The sequence below is a fragment of the Eschrichtius robustus genome, chromosome 19 (genome assembly GCF_028021215.1).
Source record: "Eschrichtius robustus isolate mEscRob2 chromosome 19, mEscRob2.pri, whole genome shotgun sequence".
In the NCBI taxonomy this organism is placed as follows: domain Eukaryota; kingdom Metazoa; phylum Chordata; class Mammalia; order Artiodactyla; family Eschrichtiidae; genus Eschrichtius; species Eschrichtius robustus.
Window position 1 is genome coordinate 14,976,332 of NC_090842.1, and position 26,931 is coordinate 15,003,262.

At 41.0% G+C, this 26,931-nt stretch overlaps 1 protein-coding gene and 2 pseudogenes across 1 annotated transcript; all 3 read right to left on the minus strand.

Moving 5' to 3' along the window:
* Positions 1–1,285: 1,285 nt before the first annotated feature.
* Positions 1,286–10,005, minus strand: LOC137752361 (zinc finger protein 19-like). Its single transcript, XM_068527091.1, is given in 4 exon segments — positions 1,286–1,951; positions 1,953–2,374; positions 8,305–8,532; positions 9,984–10,005. Coding segments are annotated over 4 exon segments (936 nt in total). The 3' UTR covers positions 1,286–1,687.
* On the minus strand, positions 4,267–4,376 carry LOC137753990 (U6atac minor spliceosomal RNA; annotated as a pseudogene).
* Positions 10,006–16,591: 6,586 nt separating the features above from the next.
* On the minus strand, positions 16,592–22,654 carry LOC137753273 (large ribosomal subunit protein eL31-like; annotated as a pseudogene).
* Positions 22,655–26,931: the final 4,277 nt, after the last annotated feature.

Consider the following 26,931-nt stretch of genomic DNA (forward strand, 5'->3'; position numbering starts at 1 on the left):
AAATAGTATCTAGTGGGTAGAGGCCAGTGGGTAGGCTAAACATCCTACAACTCACAGGACAGTGTCCAGCAAAAAAATTATCAGGTCCTAAATGTCAATAGTGCTGCATTTGTAAAATCCTGCTTCAGACTGAGAACCAAAGCCATTTCCTTGGGTGTAAAAGCCCCCTAACCAGATCAAAGGGCAGGGCAAACATGCTATGCCGGGCATTATAATGATAATATCAAGCTTTTGCATGCAAATATGAGTAATAAAAATCTTCCTATAGGTTTTATAGACAAACAAACTTAGGAATGACAAGGGGCATATTTGAAAATATTTTTTAAAATAAGAAAAATAACTTGGGTACAATGCTAAGCTAATGATTTATAAAAGTCAGTAGGAAATTATAAATTACCAACATTGATTCAAGAAGAAATAGACAATGTAATGGACAATGCCAGGAAAGAAATTATTAAAGTAGTGAAAGTTCTACTCTGCTCTACACTACCCCCAACAAAAGCAACTGGTCCAGGCAGCTTTATAGGTGAACTTTTTTCAAATTTCCAAAGAACAGATAATTGCTAGGCTTTTGAAACTGTTCCAAAGAACAGAGAAAGAATAGTCTCCTAACTATTTTTAGCAATGTGGTATAATTCAGGTCCCAAATCTTGACAAAGAGTGAAAAAAATTACAGGCCAATCACACTTATGAATATAGATGCTAATATCCTAAACATATTAATATAATCCAGCAACATTTAAAGAAACTTAACAACACTATACCCAACTAAGATTATGAGAACATAAGTATGACTCAATATTAGGAAAAACATTAATATAATTAACTATATAAATAGGTCAAAAAAGAAATATCATCTTTAACAATCTAAAATAAGATAAAATTCAGCATCCACTTCTATTAGAAACTGAGTAGGAAATAAATACTTAAAAAAAATATTTTCTAATTAATACATTCATCTACCCTACAGAATATTCGATAGAGATTTTGTTTTATAATAACTTGAAATTTTCATTAATGTGCTTAAATTGCTGTAACTTCAAACCATTTAGGATGCCTGAATGTTGACCTGGCTTAATCGAGGGTTAAAGGCTTTCCCACGTTCACAACACTTGAGTGGTTGCCTCTGTATGAACCATCAGAATCATAGCTACATCTTTTCCAATACATCACTCACATGAAAGGTTTCTTCATAGTGTGGATTCAATGAAGCTAAATCAAGTTTATGTTAACTCTGAAGGTTTTGAAACATATGAGACATTGAAATGGCTCAATATCAGTAAGGATTCTGTTACAAGTGAAAGAAATCCCAACTTAAAACTATTTAAGCAAAGAATTTAATTTTTTGATTTACATCACTGAAAAATCCAGAGGCAAGTTTAGTTCTCTCCATCTCTGTTTGCAGGGCTGGCTTTCTTCTCAGCCTTCACGTGGGTCAAGGCTAACATCCATGTCCAGCAGAAAAGAATGTCACTTCGTGGTAGGTTTTGCACAGTCAAAGGGTCCATTCTGATTGGATGAATTTGGGTCGCCTGAACCCACCATTGTGGTGGGTGGAAGGAACAGTACAGATGGGCCAGACTAGGCTACATGTTCCACCTTTGCAGTAGGGAATAGAGCCTCACCCAAACCACATGAACTGTTGTGTTGGGGCAGAGTGGTATTTTCCCAAAAAGTAGGGCAGTAATTACCATGAAAATGGGGTAAAAAATGCTGGGAGGCCAAAAGAACCAAGGTCCAGGACAGGCTTCTTTCTAGGGTGGGCATACCCAAGATGATGTAGCTGGGAGGAAGTCCTAAATGTTTTCCCACACTTGCTACACCCATATGGTTTTTCTCCACTGTGGATTCTCTGATGCCGACTTAATGTTGACTTAACAGCAAAAGCTTTGCCGCACTCATTACATTCATAGGGTTTCTCTCCCGTCTGGATTCTGTGATGTATAACAAGGTTCAGAACTACTGGGGAAGCCATTTCCACACCTCTTGCAGAGATTGGGTCTGTCCCCACTGTGGACTCTCTGATGCCTGATCAGACTTTCACTGTTATTAAAGGCTCTTCCACACCCCTCACACTGATAGGGCTTCTCTCCAGTGTGGATTCTCTGATGCTGAATTAATGAAGAATTGCCATTGAAGGATTTCCCACACTCCTCATGTGGATAGAGTTTCTCTCCAGTGTGGACTCTCTGGTGTCGAATATAGTAAGAAAAAAAGATGAAGTATCTCCCACACTCCTCACATCCGAAGGGTTTCCTTGCATAGTGGATTCTCTCATCCTTTCTTTTAATGTTTTTCACTGTGGGGATTTCCTGGTGCTTCTCCAGTTCACATGTTTCTGGAAAGTCAGGTTCTTGAGAAACTCTTCGGCAGTCTACATGATATCATCACCTCTCTTTCTTCAGAAATTCCCTGTGTTGATGTGGGTTTGTTGTCAATGTTGGTCTCAGCATCTGACATAGGAAATGAAAAACACATGTCACATGAGAATTGTGACATGTGACACATGAGAATTGTATCAGAAACAACAGAGCACTGAAATTATAAGGTCTTTAGAGATTCCAACCTCCATGTGGCCTGCCAGAAATATGAAGCTATTAAAATGGAAGTGCCAAATGTGACAGAGGCAGAAAATAGTAGCTGTGTTACAAGAAATTAGATTTTGAAGCCAGGTCATTACATAAGCTTTTCCAGACCTACATAGGATACATATCCCTAATAATTTGTGACTTCATAGTACTTAAATGCCTGAAATGCTCAAGGTGGAAGAGGCATTCCCTGATGGCTTACAAGAGTTGAGTGAATGCCCTAAAATGGTTAAAAACTATAGAGTCTATGTGCTGTTGTCAGACTCAAAAGTGTATGCTGGATACTTGGAAAGGAAAGAGCATAGCTTGCTTCAAGACCCAGGAGACTTCCCAGTGCCCCTTTTCACATTGAAGAAAATGAAAACCTAAGGTGAGAAACAAATAGTAACAGATTGTCCGATGGCATTCGTATTTCCAAAAACTGGATGATATTTTAACTAAGTTAGTTTAAATTTAATCAATATTTTTATTTGTATTTTAAATTATTTATTAATTTATTTATTTAATTATTTATTTTTGGCTGCGTCCGGTCTTAGTTGCAGCCCGCAGGGCTTCGTTGAGGCATGCGGGATCTTTCCTAGTGGCGCACGGGTTCTTCATTGCAGTGTGCGGGTTTTCTCTTTAGTTGTGGCGTGCAGGCTCCACAGCGCGTGGGCTCTGTAGTTTCTGGCACGCAGGCTCTCTAGCTGAGGCGTGCGAGCTCAGTAGTTGCAGCGAGTGGGCTCAGTTACCCCGCGGCATGTGGGATCTTAGTTCCCTGACCAGGGATCGAGCCCGTGTCCCCTGCATTGTAGGGTGGATTCTTTACCACTGCACCACCAGGGAAGTCACAAAATTTAACCAGTATTTCTAAATTTTTGAGTTGTTAAAAAAATAAATTTTATATTCAAGTGTTGATCTTTATCATTTTGTACACTTTTGTTAATTTGTATTCTAAAATATTAGCTTTTTATATCTTTTGCAAAATAAAACTATGTGCTGAACACCTGCTTTATTTTTCCTTTTCTTTACAAATTAGCTGACCTTGATCTTAAACCACTAGAACATAAGCTCCATGAGAGCAGGGACTTTGTTTTCTTTCCTGCTATCGTGGGTGTCTTGAACAATACCTGGCACATAGTAGACACTAAATAAGTATGATAAATAAATGATTGAATAATTGTTTGTTACTCTGTATAAATAGGCATACAACTCTTGCACTGCAATAATGAAATTATTCTGGCTCAAAAATAAGTGTACAATTCCAGACCTGACCTCTCCCCAAGATTACAGAGCTGCATTCTCAACAGTCTGCTATACCCAGGGAGGTGGGTGTCCCAAAGAAACTCAAACTTTGTGGCATTAAGTCTAGTGTCGTCTACCATAAAAACTGTTTTTATATCAGGACTCCCCTACGTTACCCAACTCACTGACACTTTTACTAAGCTCTGTCAGTGGTACCAGGACATTTCTCACAATCCTTTTCATCCCTACATCACCCTGTCCCCAAACTTTTGTAGGCCTCCAAAGTTATTAATTGCAATATAATGCCAAGGGAACAGGGGTTTATGCCTTCATTTTCTTCTCAGTCCAATCAAATTACATACTATTTTGAGTTAGTATTTCTAAAACAGAGCCCATTACGGAACTCTGTCACTATGGCAAAGGCACCGTGGGGGGGGATCACTGCTCCTGCTCCACACTCTCATTTGACTGCTCTCTCATTTTCTGAATACGTGTTGTCAGGCCCTCGGGCCTCTTCCATCCTGGTCAAGGGGAGTGCTAACCTTCTCTCCTTTCATACAACACGACTGCTCTCTCATTCTCTGTTCCCATGCAGTAAGTTCCCTAGGACAGAACTCTTCAGGTTGGCCATAAACTCTGTGTTCTAGACTTTCCACATGCACCAACAACATTTATGCACGGATGGCTAAGTAAGGGGGCTTAAGGATATGCTCTGTAGTAGAAGAGGGATGTCCAAAGAAATATAATGTGAGCCATAAATGCAAGCTACATATGTAATTTAAATTTTCTGGTATCCACATTAAAAAAGTAAAAAGAAAATGGCAAAATTAATTTTAATAATACATTTCATGTAATATATTTAATATATTTAAATAATATATTTAATTTAACCCAATATATCCAAAATTTTATTTCAACATGAAATCAACATAAAGATTAATAATGAGGTCATTTACATTTTTTTACTTTTTACTTTTTTTTTTTTTTTGGCCGTGCGGCGTGGCATGCAGGATCTTAGTTCCCTGACCAGGGATGGAACCCACGCCCCCTGCAGTGGAAGCGCAGAGTCTTAACCACTGAACTGCAAGGTAAGTCCCCTCAATTACATTTTTTTATACTAGGTCTTCAAACTCTGGTACTTGCAGCATCTCTCAATCTGAATCAGCCCCACTTCAAGTGCTTAAGAGTTTAAGAGCTTTAATAAGCACATGTAGCTAGTGACTACCATGATAACAGCACAAAAGTAGAGAAAAGAAAATCTTGTTAGGTTTTCAGTCCTAAGCCCTATGCTTTTGAATGCTAACTAAGAAAGTCAGAAGAATGAATGCTTGAAGGAGAGACCCAGAAATATCCATTCTTTTTTTTTTTTTTTTTTTTTGCTGACAAAGCAAAAGACTTTATCGGGAAGGGGGCGCCCGGGCAGAGAGCAGCTGGGTAAGGGAACCCAGGAGAACTGCTCTGCCACGTGGCTCACAGCCTCAGGGTTTATCAGAAATATCCATTCTTACAACAGAAACTAACACAGTATTGTGAAGCAATTATACTCCAATAAAGATCTATTTTAAAAAATATATCCTTTTTTAAAAAAATAAATTTATTTATTTATTTAATTTTTGGCTGCGTTGGGTCTTCGTTGCTGTGCGTGGGCTTTCTCTAGTTGTGGCGAGTGGGGGCTACTCTTCATTGCAGTGCCCCAGCTTCTCATTGCAGTGGCTTCTCTTGTTGTGGAGCATGGGCTCTAGGCACGCGGGCTTCAATAGTTGTGGCCCGCGGGCTCTAGAGTGCAGGCTCAGTAGTTGTGGTGCACGGGCTTAGTTGCTCCGCAGCAAGGGGAATCTTCCTGGACCAGGGCTCGAACGCGTGTCCCCTGCGTTGGCAGGCAGATTCTTAACCACTGCGCCACGAGGGAAATCCATCTGAAGTGTAATTATTTCTAAGAACTTGCTTGTTTGGTCAGCAGCATTCCATAGCAGGGAGATCACCTTGCAGGGTGGTTACAGAAGTAGGAAATATGTCATAGATCACTGCACAGTCAAGAATGAATGTGCAGGGACTTCCCTGGTGGTGCAGTGGTTAAGAATCCACCTGCCCATTCAGGGGACACGGGTTCGAGCCCTGGTCCGGGAAGATCCCACATGCCGCGGAGCAACTAAGCCCGTGAGCCACAACTACTGAAGCCCACATGCCTAGAGCCTATGCTCTGCAACAAGAGAAGCCACTGCAATGAGAAGCCCGTGCACCGCAATGAAGAGTCGCTCCCGCTCGCCGCAACTAGAGAAAGCCCGTGCGCAGCAACGAAGACCCAAAGCAGCCTAAAAAAAAGAAAAAGAAAAAAAAGAGTCATGTACCACAGTGTTCATTGCAGCTCTATTTACAATAGCCAGGACATGGAAGCAACCTAAGTGTCCATCCACAGATGAATGGATAAAGAAGATGTGGCACATATATACAATGTAATGTTACTCAGCCATAAAAAGAAACGAAATTGAGTTATTTGTAGTGAGGTGGATGGACCTAGAGTCTGTCATACAGACTGAAGTAAGTCAGAAAGAGAAAAACAAATACCGTATGCTAACACATATATATGGAATCTAAAAAAAAGAAAACAAAATGGTCAGAAGAACCTAGGGGCAAGACGGGAATAAAGATGCAGACCTACTAGAGAATGGACTTGAGGATACAGGGAGGGGGAAGGGTAAGCTGGGACAGAGTGAGAGAGTGGCATGGACATATATACACTACCAAACGTAAAATAGATAGCTAGTGGGAAGCAGCCGCATAGCACAGGGAGATCAGCTCAGTGCTTTGTGACCACCTAGAGTGGTGGGATAGGAAGGGTTGGAGGGAGGGAGATGCAAGAGGGAAGAGATATGGGGACATATGTATATGTATAACTGATTCACTTTGTTATAAAGCAGAAACTAACACACCATTGTAAAGCAATTATACTCCAATAAAGATGTTAAAAAAAAAAATAGATCATCTACAAGGGCCTACTGTATAGCACAGGGAACTCTACTCAATACTCTGTAATAATCTATATGGGAAAAGAATCTGAAAAAGAATGGATATATGTATATGTATAACTGAATCACTTTGCTCTACACCTGAAGCTAACACAACACTGTAGATCAACTCTACTCCAATATAAAATAAAAATTAAATTAAAAATTTTAAAAAAAAGTAAGCTGCAGAAGAAAACATCAAGTATACTATTTATATACATTCAAAACATGTAAAATAATGTTATGATGTTTATGGAAATAACCATATATAACAAGTTTAAAAGCATCTATGAGCATGAATAACACCAAATTCATATGGTAACCACTTCTGGAACCACAGAGAGATAAATGCAATTCAAAAGATGTATACAGGGGACTTCAGTTCCATCTGTAATGCTTTAGTTCTAAAAAACACATGGAACAGCCATGACAAAATGGTCAGATACGATAAAGCTGAGGGGAGGTACATGGGTGTTGGTTATTCTCTTAATTTTTCTACACCTGAAGTATTTTAAAGAACTTTAAAAAAATCTCAATAGTTCCACTAGTAGAATAAAACCAGGAGAAATATCTTTTAAAAAATTGAGAAAAGAGCGGGACTTCCCTGGCAGTCCAGTGGTTAAAAACTTCACCTTCCAATTCAGGGGGTGCAGGTTCAATCCCTGGTCAGGGAGCTAAAATCCCACATGCCTTGAGGCCAAAAAACATAAAACAGAAGCAATATTGTAACAAATTCAATAAAGATTTTAAAAATGGTCCACATCAAAAAAATCTTTAACAGAAATTGATAAAAGAGCAAAGAAAGCAAAAGGGACAAAATAGGACACAAGTAATCATTAAAAACTAAAAGCATTCAAGATGACAGATGTCAGACCAAAATTTATCACAATAAATGTAAGTTGGTTAAAATATTCTTAAATGCATCAATACAGGAAATGTATGAAACATACTCTGCCTAGATGATTGGGCTACTTTCCATAAATGCAAGGGTAAATAAGCCTGTGAATAAGGAGATTGCCTTTACCTAGACATCCCTCACAAACCAGAGAGCTTCTGTTTCTAATTACCTGGAGAGCCCTTGTTCTTTTCACTGAGGACAAGACTCCATACACTCATGAAGTACACTATCCTAAACAGAAATTTCTAAATTACTAATGCAACAAATTAAAATATTAGTGAGGTCTCACTAATCATTTTCCTATATTCCATATACAATACGTGTTTTCCTGATATTTCTTGCCAAAGCCCAGGAATCATTAAAGACTTTGGGGAACAATAACTTCTGTGTTACATGTGGTGTACCAAACCGCTGGGTTTGGACGCTCCAAAACGACACGTCCACAGCCTTGGTTAAAGCCTCAGCTTTCAGTGACAGAACCCAGGGGGCTGTTCTGTCTCTCAGGGCCAGGAGGTTTCCTCATTCTAAAACTCTGCACGGCCTCCTCGCCTCTTTCCCTCTCATGCAGGGCAGTGCCATCTGCACACACGTCCCTTGAGCTCCCCATCCCCAGGCTGCTCTCTTTCCAGCTCAGGCTGCAGTAGTGGAGCTTGCAGCTGTGTGGCCTCCGACAGAGGGGTCGGGGTTGGGGAAGCTAGCGCAGGTCCGAGGCAGAGACCCAGAGGTGGGAACCGCTGCACGGGGAGGCCCTCCACCAGGAGCTTTGAGGCCGGCACCCTCCCTGGTGTCTCCCTTCGAGCTTGGACGGCCTCAAGCACTACCCGGCTCAAGGGATGAGGAATGAATCACACGCATGAGAAAATCAAGGTTCAGGGAGTTTTAATAAGGCCACAGTAATCATATACTGGGATCAGAAGAGGGGAGAAATGAACAATTTCAAACACTTGAAGGCTTCCCTCAGTCCTGAATATTAAATAGAACACCTGAATGTCAGCTACATTTTTCACAGCACAATGGTGACATCTAGTGTTAGCTGGGTAAATCTCAGCCTTGCAATTGACCTGAAATTCAGAGAGAGAGTCTTGGTGCCTCCTTTCGCCTCAGGATTCTCACCTTGGCTTCCTGCAGGGCCAAGAGATTTGTTTTTGTTTTTTTCCAATTTCTAACTTGCCTTTTAATTTTCTTAACAATTGCTCTTTTATTTTTCACACTGTTGAAGTAAAATTGATGTACAATAGACTGGACATTTAAATTTTTTTAATTGAAATATATTTGACATAACATTGTGTAAACTTAAGGTGTACAACATGCTAATTTGATACATTTATATATTGTCATATGATTGCCATTGTAGTGAGGATTTGCTCCTCTTCCACATTACATAATTATCCTTTCTTTTTAGTGGCTGGAACAATTAAGTTCTAGTCTCTTAGCAAGTTTGATGAATATTGTTGTCTATATTCACTACACTGGGACTACTCTGGGACTTATTTACCACTTGTTGCAAATTTGTAGCCTTAAACATCTGTCCTATCCTCCCACCCAAATTGGACAGTTTTAGGGTGTACGACGTGGTGAATTTTGACCAGCAGAGAACGAAATAGACAAAAATCCCTGTCCTCATAGGCTTGCATTCTTTTTTTAAAAATATTTATTTATTTATTTATTTTTAACTTTGGCTGCGTTGGGTCTAAGTTGTGGCACAGGGGATCTTTCATTGCGGCACGTGGGCTTCTCTCTAGTTGTGGTGTGCGGGTTTTCTCTCTCTAGTTGTGGCGTGCAGGCTCCAGAGCACATGAGCTCTGTAGTTACAGCATGCGGGCTCTCTAGTTGTAGCATGCAGACTCAGTTGCCCCTCGGCATGTGGGATCTTAGTTCCCCAACCAGGGATTGAACCCACGTACCCTGCATTGGAAGGCGGATTCTTAACCACTGGACCAGCAGGGAAGTCCTGGCTTGCATTCTTTTTTTTTCCGGCTTGCATTTTTTTTTTTTTTAAACATCTTTATTGGAGTATAATTGCTCCACAATGGCCGGCTTGCATTCTTAATGGCCAGAATTATGCCACATGGCTACTCCCAACAGCAAAGGAATTTGGAAGGCAAGTTTTTAGCTTTTTGGCTTCCACAATAGAAAGAAAATGGAAAGGGTGTTGTGTGAACCAACTTACAGCTCCTGCCACAGTGGGACTGAGGAGCATGCTAGAAATGTGTAAATGCTTATGCGCACCAGTTAGGTTTAAAGCATGTTTCAAAAGTACTGACATACCTACTTCTTCAGCCAGCCCCATTCATTATTATTATTACTACTGTTAGTATTAACTTAGATGTCTTCTTATTTGATAACATGTAAACAGATCCCCCAGCACAAGACCCTGGCCCGCAAGGGACCTCCATTCAATGGTAGATACTATCTTGGCACCAATAAGGTACCCCCCGATGGTCCTCGAGTGTTGTTTAGACCTTTCATTACCTCAGGTCCCTTTCATTAGCTTACTGTAAAGATTCCTTGTTAAGTTACATGCTCAGCTGGCTTTGCTAACCTCTCATGATGTTCACAGCCTCTTTGTTTTCGGAAGTCCCCTTAACAGAAAGAAACAGATGCTTACTAGATACGATGAATGGAACTGCTCATCTGGCTCAGAAGATACTCATTTTTACTGAATCAATATTAAATCACAGTTTATAAAAACCCACTCCAAAACTCCTGGGACTTTCCACCAGGATACGCTTCCCAAAGTAAATTCCATCAGATCACAGCTCTTAAACTGGAATGCACGTTGGAATCACCTGGGAAGATTTTTTTAAACTATGATGCCTGGGTCTTGCCCCCAAAGCAGTGATTTTCAATTGGGTGATTTGCTCCTTCCACCAGGAAACACTTAGCAATGTCTTTTGGTTGTTACAACTGGGAGAGGGTGCGACTGGTATCTAGTGGGTAGAGCCCAGGGATGGTGCTAAACATCCCACAATGCAGAGAAAGAGAAAGGCCTCCACGGTAAAGAATGTCTGGTCCCAAATGTCAATATGGCCAATGCTGAGAAACCTCATTAAAGATTTGACTCTCTAGATATGTGTTCACCCTGCGCGTGGGAGTTTTTTTTATCAATTAAAAAAATTTTATTTTATATTGGAGCATAGTTGATTAACAATGTTGTGTTAGTTTCAGGTGTACAGCAAAGTGATTCAGTTTACATAACCATGTATCTATTCTTTTTCAAAGTCTTCCCATTGGCATGGGAGTTAAAACTTTCCCAGGTGATTCCATTATGCAGCTAAGTTTGAGGGAAAAAAGCTAGAAACCTGTTGCTAGAGAACATTTGCATAAGTGGCTAAATTGCTTTCAACCCTGTGCCATTGAGTTTCAACTGGAAAATTTCCACATCTTCTCAATGGATCATGAGTTGGGTTGGAGGTTGAAGGTGGTTGGAAGGAGGAAGAGTTGGTTGCTTTTGTAAGGAGGAACCTAAGTTTCCCACAACATGCTAGAATGGACATCTCCACAAATATAAGTTTTGCTGCTTATTATTCACCTACTTATGAGTTGGCCTCGCTGGTGTAGATCAGAAGGATCATTAACTACAAACAGTCACATCCTGGGAAATTGGCCATTAGGAGTCACACATGGGGGAAGCAAGCTAGCTAATCATTGCCACTGCTCTGGGAGGTGACAGCTTCTTTGGGGGGAACTCCAGGAAGGGCCACCGCAGTTGCACAACTTCAGGGGCACTGTTCACATAGAACACAACACGAATGGTGCTTCCTGGCTCCATAGCCCCCAAAGTAAATTTTTACATTCACCAGATTGCCTAGACTTTTAAGCTAAACCGTTTTAAATACTTTTGCCAAATGAAAATAGCTCTATATATTCTTTTTTTTTTTTAGATTTTTTTTTTTGATGTGGACCATTTTTAACATCTTTATTGAATTTGTTACAATATTGCTTCTGTTCTATGTTTTGATTTTTTGGCCGGGAAGCACGTGGGATCTTAGCTCCCTGACCAGGGATCAAACCCGCACCCCCTGCATTGGAAGGCAAAGTCTTAACCACTGGACCACCAGGAAAGTCCCTATTCTGATATTTACACTGTCTCAGATAATACTAAGGAGAATATATTTTATATTATATATATGATATTTGCATGTATATGTGTGTATATATATATATAATATAAACAATTTTTAAACAAAAATGGTATCATATTATACATACCAACTGCAACTTGCTTTTTTTTTTTTTGGCCATGCCATGCGGCTTGCGGGATCTTAGTTTCCCAACCAGGGATTGAACCCGGGCTATGGCAGTGAAAGCGCAGAGTCCTCACCACTGGACCGGCAGGGAATTCCCTGCAACTTGCTTTTTCATTTAACTCTCTCTATTGCCCACTCCACAGGTTCAGACATGTAGCTATGTTATTCCATCTAACAACTACAGAGTATTATTACATTGTGTGGAACTGATGACCTTAAAGAGTAGTTGCTTATTAAATAAGGGTGGACTGAACACAAGAATTCCTGGAATCCCATAACATGACACTAAAAGTACAACAAGGATAAGGATTTACAAGGACAAGAGAATGAGAAAGGAGATGAAAACCGATGAGAGATGTCAACACAGCGTGAGCAGATGGAAAGAGAGAAAGAAGTGGTAACCAGAGAAAACCAGAAGCCTTGCATGTGACAAGAGTGGGGAGGAGGGTGGCTAGGACACGTGGATAATACCACAAAGCAAACTGATTCACCCAGCAGAAAGGCTCAGGAATCAGGCGTCAGACACTTCGCACAGCAGACACAAGACACAGGGAAGAGGAAAGAGGGAAGAGGTATAGGGACAACTGGACCTATAGATCCCATCCCCATGTATACAGCCCAGAGATTTCTTCCCCCAAACCCTGTAACACAGGAGGTTTATTCTCTGGGGAAAAAAAAATTACAGAGGGCCAGATTGAAGCAGTGGATTTAGAACAAGGAGATGAATGAAAGTCTGCAAACTGTACAGAGAAACACCACAATGCCTCAACTCCTCCTCCCCCACCCCCCCCAGATCTATTCTCCCACCTGGCTCTCAAACTCTATCAACCCTGCTTTATACCGTCTGCACAGGAGCTTGGAAGGGCCTTCTTTAGAGGCAAGGAATAAAAGGAATAACACTCAATAAATCTACAGACATCTGTGTTAATGGTCTATCAACAAAAAATCCAACAGTCTCTCGAATTCTTCTTTACTACAAAGTGTTGGATGTGATTCTAAGGTCCCAAGCATGGCCATGGCTATGTGTAGGTCGAAGGTAATAGAAATATAATGGAAGTAGAGGGAATGCTCTAGAAATAATGATCAAGGATATAGGGGATATTTTATGTTTAAGCTGGGAATCTTAGGAACACAGTGGTGGGGGTAATGAAGAGCTGCTGGAGGATGTCAGACTGAGACGGACAGGAATGAGCGAGAATCAGGACCAGCGACCAGGATGTCTACTTCCTAATTCCCACCAAGGAGACAGTCATCATGGGTCAGAGTGTCACCAGTGCACTTTCCCATTCAGCAAACATCCTGTGTGTACCTACTATGAGCCAGGTTCTGGGTTAGGGAACATATAAAGATACAGACTAAGATGCTGTTCTTGTCCTCAAAGAACGAACTATTGATCTATACAGAGGATATTGCCAATTGTACAGCTCCCTGCTGTCCTAGGGTAGACATGGGGTCCTGAGACTCTCCTGCTACTTTCACAGATCCCTGCCTAGGCACAACTTTGTGCAGATCCCTCCTCATTTCCTCACTCTCCTCCAGCCTGACACAAAAATGTCCTTCCCTTAGCATTCCCACTCAGTCTGTGAGAACCACAATTCGGCACAGCTGAAGGTCTCTTCTGGCTGTCATGTCAAACTAACAAATAAGCATGGAAAAAGCTCACTATGTGCAAGGGGCTAGCTAACTCTGGCATTCAAATTTCATCATATAGGCTTGGAAGTTTAGCATTTATAATGATGTCTTCAAAATAGAAGAGGGCTAATAAAAAGAAACGAAACTGAGTTATTTGTAGTGAGGTGGATGGACCTAGAGTCTATCATATAGAGTGAAGTAAGTCAGAAAGAGAAAAACAAATACTGTATGGAACACATATATATGCAATCTAAAAAAAAAAAAAAAGGTTCTGATGAACCTAGGGGCAGGACAGGAATAAAGACACAGACGTAGAGAATGGATGTGAGGACATGGGGAGGGGGAAGGGTAAGGTGGGATGAAGTGAGAGAGTAACACTGAAATATATACACTACCAAATGTAAAACTGATAGCTAGTGGGAAGCAGCCGCACAGCACAGGGAGATCAGTTCGGTGCTCTGCGACCACCTAGAGGGGTGGGATAAGGAGGGTGGGAGGAAGACGCAAGAGGGAGGGGATATGGGGACATACATATGCCTATAGCTGACTCACTTTGTTATACAGCAGAAACTAACACAACACTGTAAAGAAATTATACTCCAATGAAGATGTTAAAAAAAAATAGAGGAGGGCTAATTTGGTAAATAGCAGAGAAAGAAGATTTTTCTTTTCTTTTTATTTTAGATTTGGTTTTCTAGTTGTAGTTTCAGTCTGCACAGACTCTCAAACCACCCCACTGAGAGGGAAGTTTTTTAAATTGCAGTTCTGCCCTTTGAGAAGGTAGAAGGATTGCTCAGACGAATTCTCCCAAAGCCTCGGGGCCATAGCATGATGCTGCTGGAGAACAGTGGCACAGTCTGAGCAAGAAATTCAGAAACACAACAGCTTAGGGACTTCCCTGGTGGCGCAGTGGTTAAGAATCTGCTTGCCAATTCAGGGAACACGGGTTTGATTCCTGGTCCAGGAAGATCCCACATGCTGAGGAGCAACTAAGCCAGTGTGCCACAACTACTGAAGCCTGCATGCCTAGAGTCCGTGCTCCACAATGAGAGGAGCCACTGCAATAAGAAGCCCGCGCACCGCAAGGAAGAATAGCCTTCTCTCGCCACAACTAGGGAAAGCCCACACACAGCAACAAAGACCCAACAAAGCCAAAAATAAAAAAATAAATATTTTTTAAAAATCAGAAGATGAAAGAGGGGGGTGATCTGCTTTATTAAAAAAAAAAAAAAAGAACAGAAATATAGATCAATGGATCAGGATAGAAAACCCAGAGATAAACCCACGCACATATGGTCACCTTATCTTTGATAAAGAAGGCAAGAATATACAATGGAGAAAAGACAGCCTCTTCAACAAGTGGTGCTGGGAAAACTGGACAGCTACATGTAAGAGAATGAAATTAGAACACTTCCTAACACCATACACAAAAATAAACTCAAAATGGATTAAAGACCTAAATGTAAGACCAGACACTATAAAACTCTTAGAGGAAAACATAGGCAGAACACTCTATGACATAAATCACAGCAAGATCCTTTTTGACCCACCTCCTAGAGAAATGGAAATAAAAACAAAAATAAACAAACGGGACCTAATGAAACTTAAAAGCTTTTGCACAGCAAAGGAAACCATAAACAAAATGAAAAGACAACCCTCAGAATGGGAGAAAATATTTGCAAATGAAGCAACTGACAAAGGATTAATCTCCAAAATATACAAGCAGCTCATGCAGCTCAATATCAAAAAAAAACAAACAACCCAATCCAAAAATGGGCAGAAGATCTAAATAGACATTTCTCCAAGAGGATATACAGATTGCCAACAAACACATGAAAGGATGCTCAACATCACTAATCATTAGAGAAATGCAAATCAAAACTACAATGAGGTATCACCTCACACCGGTGAGAATGGCCATCATCAAAAAATCTACAAACAGTAAATGCTGGAGAGGGTGTGGAGAAAAGGGAACCCTCTTGCACTGTTGGTGGGAATGTAAATTGATACAGACACTACGGAGAACAGTATGGACGTTCCTTAAAAAACTAAAAATAGAACTACCATATGACCCAGCAATCCCACTACTGGGCATATACCCTGAGAAAACCATAATTCAAAAAGAGTCATGTACCAGAATGTTCACTGCAGCTCTATTGACAATAGCCAGGACATGGAAGCAACCTAAGTGTCCATCAACAGATGAATGGATAAAGAAGATGTGGCACATATATACAATGGAATATTACTCAGCCATAAAAGGAAATGAAACTGAGTCATTTGTAGTGAGGTGGATGGACCTAGAGACTGTCATAGAGAGTGAAATTAAGTCAGAAAGAGAAAAACAAATACCATATGCTAACACATGTATGTGGAATCTAAAAACAAAAAGAAAAAAAATGGTTCCGAAGAACCTAGGGGCAGGACAGGAATAAAGACACAGACATAGAGAATGGACTTGAGGACACGGGGAGGGGGAAGGGTAAGCTGGGATGAAGTGAGAGAGTGGCAAGGACATATATACATTACCAGATGTAAAACAGCTAGTGGGAAGCAGCCGCATAGCACAGGGAGATCAGCTCAGTGCTTTGTGTCCACCTAGAGGGGTGGGATAGGGAGGGTGGGAGGGAGATGCAAGAGGGAGGGGACATGGGGATATACGTATCTGTATAGCTGATTCACTTTGTTATAAAGCAGAAACTAACACACCATTGTAAAGCAATTATACTTCAATAAAGATGTTAAAAAAAGAAAAGAAAAGAAACACAGCAGTTTAGGCCTAGAGTCATGGGCCATACATTTTTTGTTTGTACACCTCCTAAGGTAATTTTGTGAATACTAGGTAGTTGCAGTTAACAAGCATATTAAAAGATGCTCAACATTGTTACTCGTTAGGAAAATGAAAATGAAAATCACATTGAGATACCACTTCACACCCACTAAGTTAACCATAACTTTTTTCTTTTTCTTTTTCTTTTTTTTGGCAGTTCTATAACTTTACTGGACAATCAGCAGTTAGTTCTCATCCACATTAACTGTCTGTAGATTTTTGAAAGTGGTGACAGGTACACAGGTAACCAATGTATAGAGCTTGTTTGGTGAATCTTCATCTTCATTATGTTTTCTGGACAACCGCACACTGATACAGTATGGGACATTCCTTATTCCTTTGGCCCAGACAGCTTTGTTGAGCCTGGTGTCAACGAGTACATCTGGAGTTCCCATCTCCTTCATGGCAAATTTCCTGATTTCTTTGAGTGCCTGAGGGGCACGCTTCTTGAAACTCACTCCACGATGCGCTTGTGAACATTGATGGTGTATTCTCTGGTCACCACCTTGTTGATGGCAGACTGGACCTTCTTCTTCTTGCCACCCTTCATTGTGGGAGCCATCCTGCCCGGCCAGGGTTGGAAAGCCCATGACTTTTTTTTTTTTTTTTTAATTAATTTATTTATTTATTTTTGGCTGTGTTGGGTCTTCGTTTCTGTGAGGGCTTTCTCTAGTTGCGGCAAGCGGGGGCCACTCTTCATCGCGTTGCACGGGCCTCTCACTATAGTGGCCTCTCTTGTTGCGGAGCACAGGCTCCAGGCGCGCAGGCTCAGTAGTTGTGGCTCACGGGCCTAGTTGCTCCACGGCATGTGGGATCTTCCCAGACCAGGGCTTGAACCCGTGTCCCCTGCATTAACAGGCAGATTCTCAACCACTGCGCCACCAGGGAAGGCCCCATGACTTTTTTTTTAATGGAAAATAACAAGAGTTGTCAAAGATGTGGAGAAATTGGAACCTTCATACATTTGCTGGTGGATTAAATGTAAAATGTTGCAGTGGCTGTGGAAAAGTTTGGTAGCTCCTCAAAAAGTTAAACAAAATTATCAGCAACTTCACTCCTAGGTATAGAACCAAAAGAATTGAAAATAGGTATTCAAACAAATACTTGTACACCTATGTTCATAATAGCAGCACTATTCATAATAGCTAAAAGGTAGAAACAACCCAAATGTCCATCAGCTGGTGAGTGAATAAGCACAATGTGATATATCCATTCAGTGGAATATTATTCAACCATAAAAGGGACTGAAATACTGATACATGCTACAACTTGGATAAACAGCAAAAACATGTTAAGTGAAAGAAGCTAGACAAGGTTACATACTGTATGATTCCATTTATATGAAACGTCCAGAGTAGTAAATCCATAGAAACAGAAAACAGATTAGTGGTTGCCAGGAGAAGTGATTGCTTAATGGGTGTAGAGTTTCCTTTTTTAAAAAATTTATTTTATTTATTTATTTTTGGCTCCGTTGGGTCTGTGTTGCTGTGCGCGAGCTTTTCCCTAGTTGGGCGAGCAGGGGCTACTCTTCGTTGCGGTGATTGCCATGGCTTCTCTTGTTGCAGAGCACGGGCTCTAGAGCGCAGGCTCAGTAGTTGTGGCGCACAGGCTTAGTTGCTCCGTGGCATGTGGGGTCTTCCTGGACCAGGGCTCAAACCTGTATCCCCTGCATTGGTAGGCAGATTCTTAACCATTGCGCCACCAGGGAGGTACCCTAGAGTTTCCTTTTGAGGTGATGAAAATGTCTTGGAAATACAGGTGATGGTTGTGCAACACTGTAAATGTACTAACTGCTACTGAATTATACAGTTTAACATGGTTAATGGTTAATGTTATGTTTTGTGAATTTTACTCAATAAAAAAATCAATAAAAGAAAAAAAGACCTAAGTAGTCCCCCTACTCGTTTTTAGCTAATATTTAACATTTCTGAAGTTTAAAGAGTTGCAAAGAATGTAACTTCCGGTATATTATATGAGCCTGATGCGCTGCTGGCTGCGCTTAGAGGGCAGCTCTCGGGTATATTATAAATAATGACAATTTAAAATAAAACTGTTAACATCATTCTTTTAAATATATCCATACAGTCCTAATGCTCTAATTGATACCCCATCACCTATTTGTAAAAATACATGAATAAACTCTTCTTTAACTATCAGATATTTTATCTATTTTTCCAGAGTTGCCACATTATTTTACTTAAAATGTGGCTTTCAACAACCAAAAACCACTTATGAGATATACAAAGAAACCAGAATGTATGGCTCATACACATAGGAAAAAAGAACTATCAGTATTTTACATCACTCCTTTTTCTCCTTAAAATGATATTGCCATTACATTTCCCCACATATTTTTATCCTTGTGTAATTTTTTATGGTTTTTGTTTTTGTTTTAGTTTCCTGATACCAAAGGTTCCAAATATTAAAAATTTCTTCTGGATTGGGTTGTTATAATTGGTATTAGTATACATTTGATCAAAACAACATAAATATTACAAATTTTGATAAATAATACAAACAATTATTAAACACAAAGAAATTTGTTGAAAATATAGATCTCTTAATAGAATGGATGGGGCTTTTTTTTTTCTGTTTATTCTTGAATTCATGGATAAATATTACCTCTTGCCAAAATGAAAAAGTTCAGCATAAACCTTTATTTCTTGATTTTTCTTCTACACATTCAAGCACTGTTCACATAAGCAAGTAGATGGGAATAGAGAGTTTTGTTATATCAATGTCAGTCAATCAATCCTTTGAAGGTATATGCCAAAACCCACCCAATGGTCAATCATCAAAAGATTAGTTTCAGTGATCTATCTGCTGACAGCTAGATTAGGTATTTCTTCAGTGAGTTTATTTTTTAGATTCATTTATTTATTTATCTTTTAATTTTTGTTATTGATGAGTTCAAGTCTATACAAATGTAAAAGAATAATGAAATGAATCTCTACATGACCACCATCAAGCTTTCGACAACTTTACCAACCTATGGCCAATCCTGTTTGATCTCTATCCTCCCCCACTATCTGCTCTCCATCCCCCACCCTTCACCACTGCTGGATTACTTTGAAGCAAATGCCAAGTATCATGCCACTTCATCTGTAAATACCTCTATATACAGCTCTAAAATATAAGGACTCTTTTTAAAACAAACCAGTACACCTAAAAAATGTAAGTCATCCAGTATTCAGGCAACATTCAAATCTCCCCTGGTTGTCTCATACATGCTTTTTGTTTTGTTTTGGTTTGGATTTTAGTGTTGGTTTTTCAAGATCCTAACGATGCCCACGAATTGCTTTTGGCTAATATTTCTCTTGTCTCTTAGTGATAGATTCTTCCTCCTGTTTTTCTTTCCTCTTGTAATTGGTTTGTTGAAAAACTGGGTCATTTGTCTTGTAGGGTTTTCCACATTCTGGATTTTGCTGATTACATCTCCCTGGCCTCTGTATTTCCTGAAAATTGATATTTAGGCCTGGTCAGATTCAGAGTTGATACTTTGCCAAGAATCTTTCATAGGTGGACCAGTGGTTAAGATCCGCCTGCCAACGCAGGGGACACAGGTTTGATCTCTGGTCTGGGAAGATCCCACATGCCATGGGGCAACTAAGCCTGTGCACCACAACTACTGAGCCCACGAGCCACAACTACTGAAGCCCACGTGCCTAGAGCCCGTGCTCTGCAACAAGAGAAGCCACTGCAATGAGAAGCCGGTGCACCACAATGAGAGTCGCTCCCACTCGCTGCAACTAGAGAAAGCCCGCACGCAGCAACGATAGACCCAACGCAGCCTAAAATAAATAAATAAATTTATTTTTTTTTTAAAAAGAAAAAAGAAAGAAAGAATTACACTTCAGGAGAGTTTTGGGGTTGTTTTTGTTTTTGCTTCCTTTGAAGCAAAGTTTTAATTTATATAGATACAAAAGGTATTACAAAAGAGGTTTCCCTTCCACCCTTTTCCTCCTCCACCCTGTTCCTTTCACCAGAGGTAATCAATGAGAAAGAATTTAAAACATGAAATCTGTTGTAATCCTGTACATGCCTGGGGCAACACGAGATAAACCATTTGAGGCTAATCCATAGCCCAGGAAGTGTTTCGGTATTGTAAAACCTTTGCTACGGAAGACTAAGTGTAGAAAGTTGGAAGCAGGGTCAAGATAAAAAAGGCACAGAAGCAGAGAAGAGGATGGGGGACAAAGAAATGAAATAATGAGTCTGGGAGTGCTGAATTATAACTACGAGTTATGTGTGAGCCCAAGGCAGGAACAGGAGTTTTCAGAAGTCCACAGAGCAGTTAAGATCAGAATAAATCCAGGTAACCAAGACCAGTCAATGTAGAACCTAGGCATGGAGTCAGGCCCCAAGGCTGCTCCTCTTTTCTCAGACTGATTAACGATCTTGAGCCCCTGCCCTCCAAAACTGCTTCACGGAGAGAGAACCCCTACATTTTAGAGCTGAGAAGAAACTGAGAAATTATCTAACACATCTATTCTCAAGGACTTTGGTCTCAGGGCTGCATAATACTCTTAAAGATATTGAGGACCCCGAAGAGTTTTTGTTTATGTGGGCTACGTCTATCTATATTTACTATATGAAAAATGAACACTGATGAAGTTTTTAAAAATATTTATTAATATATTTTAAAGTAATAGTAAACACATTACATGTATAAGACTTTCTATGAAAAATAACTATATTTTCCAAAACAGAAAAAAAATAAGTGAAAAGATTGGCATTTTTTTTGAAAATCTCTTTAGCGCCTGACTTAACAGGAGACAGCTGGATTCTCATCTCTGCTTCTGCATTCAAGGTGTTTGATATCACATGGAGTGGAGCCTCAGGAAAAACACTGTATACATACAAGAATGGTTTGGAATGTACAGACTCCCCTGAAATGTCTTGGGAATCTCAGTAGTTCCTGGACCACAGTTTGAGAACTACTGATCTGATGTAATTTAGGAACGTTCCTGTAATGCCACTTATTAGCAACGGGACCTTCAGCAAGTTACTTGATCTCTCTAGACCTCAGCTTCCTTAGCTGTGAAGCCGGACTAATAATAGATGGTCTTTTTTATGACTTGTGTGAATTCCTATAAATGTGTGTCCTCCCAGTCATTTAAAATACATAAGTGAGGTGACACTGATAAATGTTTAATCTAGTGCTTGGCCCATAGTGATCACTCAAATGATGACTCTTCTACTATTGTTGTTAATATTTGTTATAACATGCCAAGCATTGTGCCAGGCACCAAGGATCACATCAAAGTGAGTAAAATAGCCCGAGTCACTTAAGAGTAGGGGAGATAAGATAAATGCATAACTGTAAGAACAAAAGATTACGTCAAGAATGATAGAAAAGAGAGAGAGATCACACTCATTCTCAACAAATATTAATGAATTGCTTCCCGTGTTTTAGGAGCAACACGCAGTAGGGGGCCAATATAGTGGAGAGGAAGGGTGGCAGGAGGTAAGGGGGGATATGGAGGGATGGGGGTGGGCCATGGACACATTGTGTAGGCCTTGGTAGGCCAATGTGATCTGGGATATAAGGAAATGTTTTATGAGGAAGTACCATGTGAGTTAGAATTTTGAGAAGAGGTAGGATTTGGGAATAGAGTTGACGTACACATTCTTTTATTTACTCATCCAACAAACATTTGATTTTTCTGCTGAGTCTGCTCCACGTTGTACAAACTAAGGATCCCTACTTTCAAAGATGATATCTTGCATTTAACCGTTTTTATAATATAGTATCACTTGAAAAAAAAACAAAACTGGAACATACAGGTGAGCAAAAATGAGAAAATAAGACCCACTCATAATCCCCCTAATCCACAGATCACCACTTCAGGACCAGGATTAAGGTGAGGTGAATTTTGCCTCAGGTGCAAAATTTCAGGGGAGGGGGAGGCGCTAAAAAAAATCAGTAATATTTTAATTTTTTTAAAAATCAAAATTATTGCAAAAAAATCCAGGATGACACAATACCTAAGTTTTAAAGAAAAGCAGGCTCCAACCCTGTGCCTGCCCCACTCAGCCTCACTGACTGTGCTTGGTTATTTTCTGTATGTTCCCTCTCCCCAACAGATCCATTCTCTGCCCTTCTCAGCCCTGCTGAGGTCCCTGGGGGGCTGGTCCCTGAGGACTGCATCAATGGGCTTCTTTGCCTTCTGGTTTCCAGTAGGGTTCAGCCAATAGGAGGCACCTATTAGAAACCAGAGGGCGGGAGGAGAGAGAGGTTGGAATATTTCTTTTCCCCACTCCATCCCTTCTCATCACCTATCGAAGGAGACCCTAGAGCTGGAGTAGTGGGGCCACCTAGGCCCCCCGCTTTGTTACAGATCTGAGGAATTCAAGGGGGGAGCAGCACACCTGTACTGGGTTCTTTCGGCATCCTGACCGGTTGTGTGTGAAGCTCCAGGACTCAGCTTCCCCAAGGTCCACCTGCCAGTTTCAACCCTAAGCCAGCCGACCAGTGGTTTTGTCCATAGGGAGCCTGAAGAAGCGGGAAGAGCAGGCCTGCCAGTGTAGACTTCCTCCTCGCCCCTTAAATAAACTGTGCTCACTTTCAATCAGTCCTTACCACCTGTTGATTACACTTCATGCCTGTCTGATTACAGATTTGAAAAGTCAGAAGGAACATTCACCGTATAATAGAAAACATGCCCCAGGGGCCCAGAGGAGTTAGCTCCCCCCCACCCCACCCCACCCCGGCTCTCCAGGGAGGCCCGGCGGGAGGGAGGCGAGGCTGTGGGTAGAGGAGGATGTGGTGGGGAAGACAGATCTCCTCAGAAGGAGGAAACAAAGTTCCCGGGCGACAGAAATGTGAGAAAACGGGGGCAAAGTGAAGTGAGGCGTGAGCATCCGCGCTGGAAACGCAGTGAAGCAGAAAAAGCAACCGTGCTGTGAGGGGCGCCCAGAAGCGAGACGTGCTCAGCAAACAACACAGGGAGTTGGCCTGGGGGCCCCTGAGGTGAACGTCTTTGCCCTGACGGCTACTGGAGGGCTGTGAAAACTCCCTTCCCAAACATTTTAAAGCAGGAAGGAAATGAATCTAGCTGGGGATGGTTTTAGGTGTTGCCCATTTTTCTTTTGCTCAGACTGTTGGCCGAGTTCAGAAGTTTCCACTTTGCCTTTAGATTCTCTCGCTTTGGATTCCACACCCCCCTCAACACCCCTGTAATCCCACAGGGGAGACAGACATGTAGAGAAACGTGCGTAACTGCAGAAGTCTGTACAACCCAGAGACCACTGCAGTGGGGCAGGGAGGGAGGAGACTGAACTGAGCAGGGGGGTAAGGAAACTTTGCACAGACAAGGCGTGTCTGAACAGAGTTTAGAAGGCTTAAAAGGAGTGTGTCAGGTGGAATGGGAGCAAAATTGAGAAAACATTCTAGAGAAAACATGACAAGATTTTAGATAAGGTATTTATCCTTCCTGACTAAATTCCACTTGCATAAAAAACAGTGACACCCACCTAGCAAATATAATTAGTGGATTATGAAACTCTTTTTGAGGACAAAATGACACCAAAGGTAAATGCTACCACAACTCAGGTGAGATGTGCTCCTGAGAAAGGCACTTAGAATAGTTTATTCCGATGTTGATTCTGGTTTTGGTTACATGGAGTCTCATTCATTCTTACATCTGACCTCTACCCCTGGCTATAATTAGTTTTTCACAGAATTAGACCAGCAGAGGCCAGGGGAGTGTATGGAAAGCAAAATAGAAGAAAATGAGACAACCCAATAGCCAGAGGGGGGAAAAAACAATTCATGGACCCCCAATGGACAACAGGCTAAATGATTGTCAGGGAGAGAACAGCAAACCTTTTCATCTCAAAATAATTCCTTGGTCACTGGCATCCAGCAGAAATCTAGACTTTAATAAGAGATGTGATTTAAAAATAAACGGGGGACTTACCTGGTGGCACAGTGGTTAGGAATCCGCCCGCCAATGCGGGGGATACGGGTTCGATTCCTGGTCCAGGAGGACCCCACATGCCTCGAAGCAACTAAACCCATGCACCACAACTACTGAGCCTGCACTCTACAGCCTGCGAGCCACAACTACTGAAGACCGCGCACCTAGAGCCCGTGCTCCACAACAAGAGAAGCCACCGCAATGAGAAGCCCGCGCACCGCAACGAAGAGTAGCCCCCGCTCACGGCAACTAGAGAAAGCCCACGTGCAGCAACGAAGACCCAATGCAGCCAAAAATAAATAAATCGATTAATTAATAAAAAAGATAAACGGGAACATAATCTGCATAATAGTATTTTTGTATTAAATTATTTGCTATGACTATTAGCCATATTTCTGCAAAAACCATCCCACACCATGCTGCTAGAATTTAGCATCTAAGATTGACCCAACCCTTCATTATGTCACTCCTTGCTCAAAAGTTAACTATCCCCTGCTGAGTAAAAGATAATGTTAAAATGCCCCTAACCTTATATTCAAGGATTTCCACGACTGGGCTCCATCCTGCCCTACCACCCCCAGACTTTTTTTTTTTTTTTTTACTCTCTCTCTGTAGAAACTCTCCTTAGGCAAAACTAGTTTGCTCAGTGTCCCCAAAACATGTGATACCATGTGATTGTTGCTGACCTTTCATAAGGATAATATTCTTGCCTTTCTCCCCCCAACCCCCATACCTGACTAGGCTACTAGATACGGTATTTTCCCCTGTAGACCCCTAGTGGAAGTTCTTTCTCTTTTTTTATATTAACACAAATACTTTTTTTTTAAGCCATGCAAGTTTCTTGACATGATTTAGGAAATATCAGTAGTTAACAATGGTTTGGTATTGTGTACTGAAGATAATAGTAAAGATATCTAGACTGAGTCATATCCATTTACACTCTACCCTTTCAAGTGTACTTACAGTATTTAGATTATCTTTAAACAGATCTATACAACATAATAAAACGTAAAATAGATTGCCCAATGTTTAAGAAATAGCCATTGTACTTGAGGTAGAAAAAAGCTTTAATCTGTGATGAGTGTTTATCATATACTGTAGCTTCACGTATCTTGTTGAACTAGGTTTTCTGTGGGTGCGTCCATTTGATTACACTGTTTAACTATGGGGAATTTTGCACCTGTTGTGCACAGAGAAGTAAGGCCCTTTGTAAAGGCTGAACAAAGGTTCATTCATTCATTCCTTTCACAAGATTTCACTGTGCACCTTCTAGGTGCCAGGCACTGTGCTAGGTGCCAGGTGTACACCGATAAAAATGTCCTAAGGGAGCTCCCTAACATTAGTTCAGGAGACAGGGCTAAGGCTTGTAGCAGAGCTATACCCAAGGGACTCTGTGTCAATGATCCAGTGCCATAATAATGCTAAGTAGCAACCAACCACGTAACTTTAGTGGATGAAACAGTAACTGATAATTTTGGTGGTTGCCTTGGCAGTCCTGCTGATTTTGGTTGGGCTCAATGAAGTGTCTGGGGGTTAGCTGCTGCTGGCTGATCTAGGATGGCCTCATCACGTTGATCTAGCTCTGTTTTATGTGTCTCTCATCCTCCAGCAGGTATGTTCTCACGGCACTGGCTTAGACACAAGAGGAAGAGCATACTCTTGATGATTTGTAAGCTTTTGCTTTAAAATATCCCATTGGTTAAAGCAAGTTGCATGGCTGAGACCAGAATCAGAGTTATATGGCACAGGGCATGGATACAGAGATGGAAGAATTGGAGTTGACATTGCAATCTATCACAGGCTCTGAACACACACACCAGGGGCACCTAACAGCCTAGGGAGATGAGGAATGGTTTCTCCAAGAAGGTGATGTTGACTTGAGTAGAACTTTGAAAGAGAAGATGGAAGTTAGCTAGGGAATAAAGAAGATGCTTTAAACAGAGCAATCCACATGAGCTATTGTAAGTACTTCCACATTTTTGCCTCATAGATGCATATACCCTTTGCCTGTTAACCTTTTCCCCCTTTCCCATTTGGAATTTAGATTTGAGTTCTAGATGTGCAGCAAACTTCTTATGACCATAAGGCAATAAGTGTCAGGTTGAAGGTCTGCAGAAAGACGGCACTTAACAGCACCACTGAGCCACTGTTAAGAGCCCCAACTGACTATGCCCAGACTTTCTGTCATATGAGTCAGCACCAGAAACTCCTGTAAAATCCCCTGAAGAATTACCTTGTTCTTCAGCGTTCCACACTCCACCCCTTTCTTCCTTCAATCAAAACTCCCATTTGTTCCGTCAAGCTGACTCCAAATGCTTTGCATCATTTGCAGAAATGGTGACACTATTTATCTCCAGAATGACATTTCTAAATTTCTAGAATTTCAGGTGCCCTGGATAAGACAACACCCCTCCCCTGACCTCATCATTGTGAAGAGTAAAGATGGGCATACCTTGGACGCTCCTGGAAGGTCCTTCATACCTCCCTTTCCTCAGTATTCACAGTTTGGCCACCGTTATCTGCCTTCAGACCATCATTATCTGTTATCATTATTCCCTTTACCCTGGTTTATGCTAGTCACA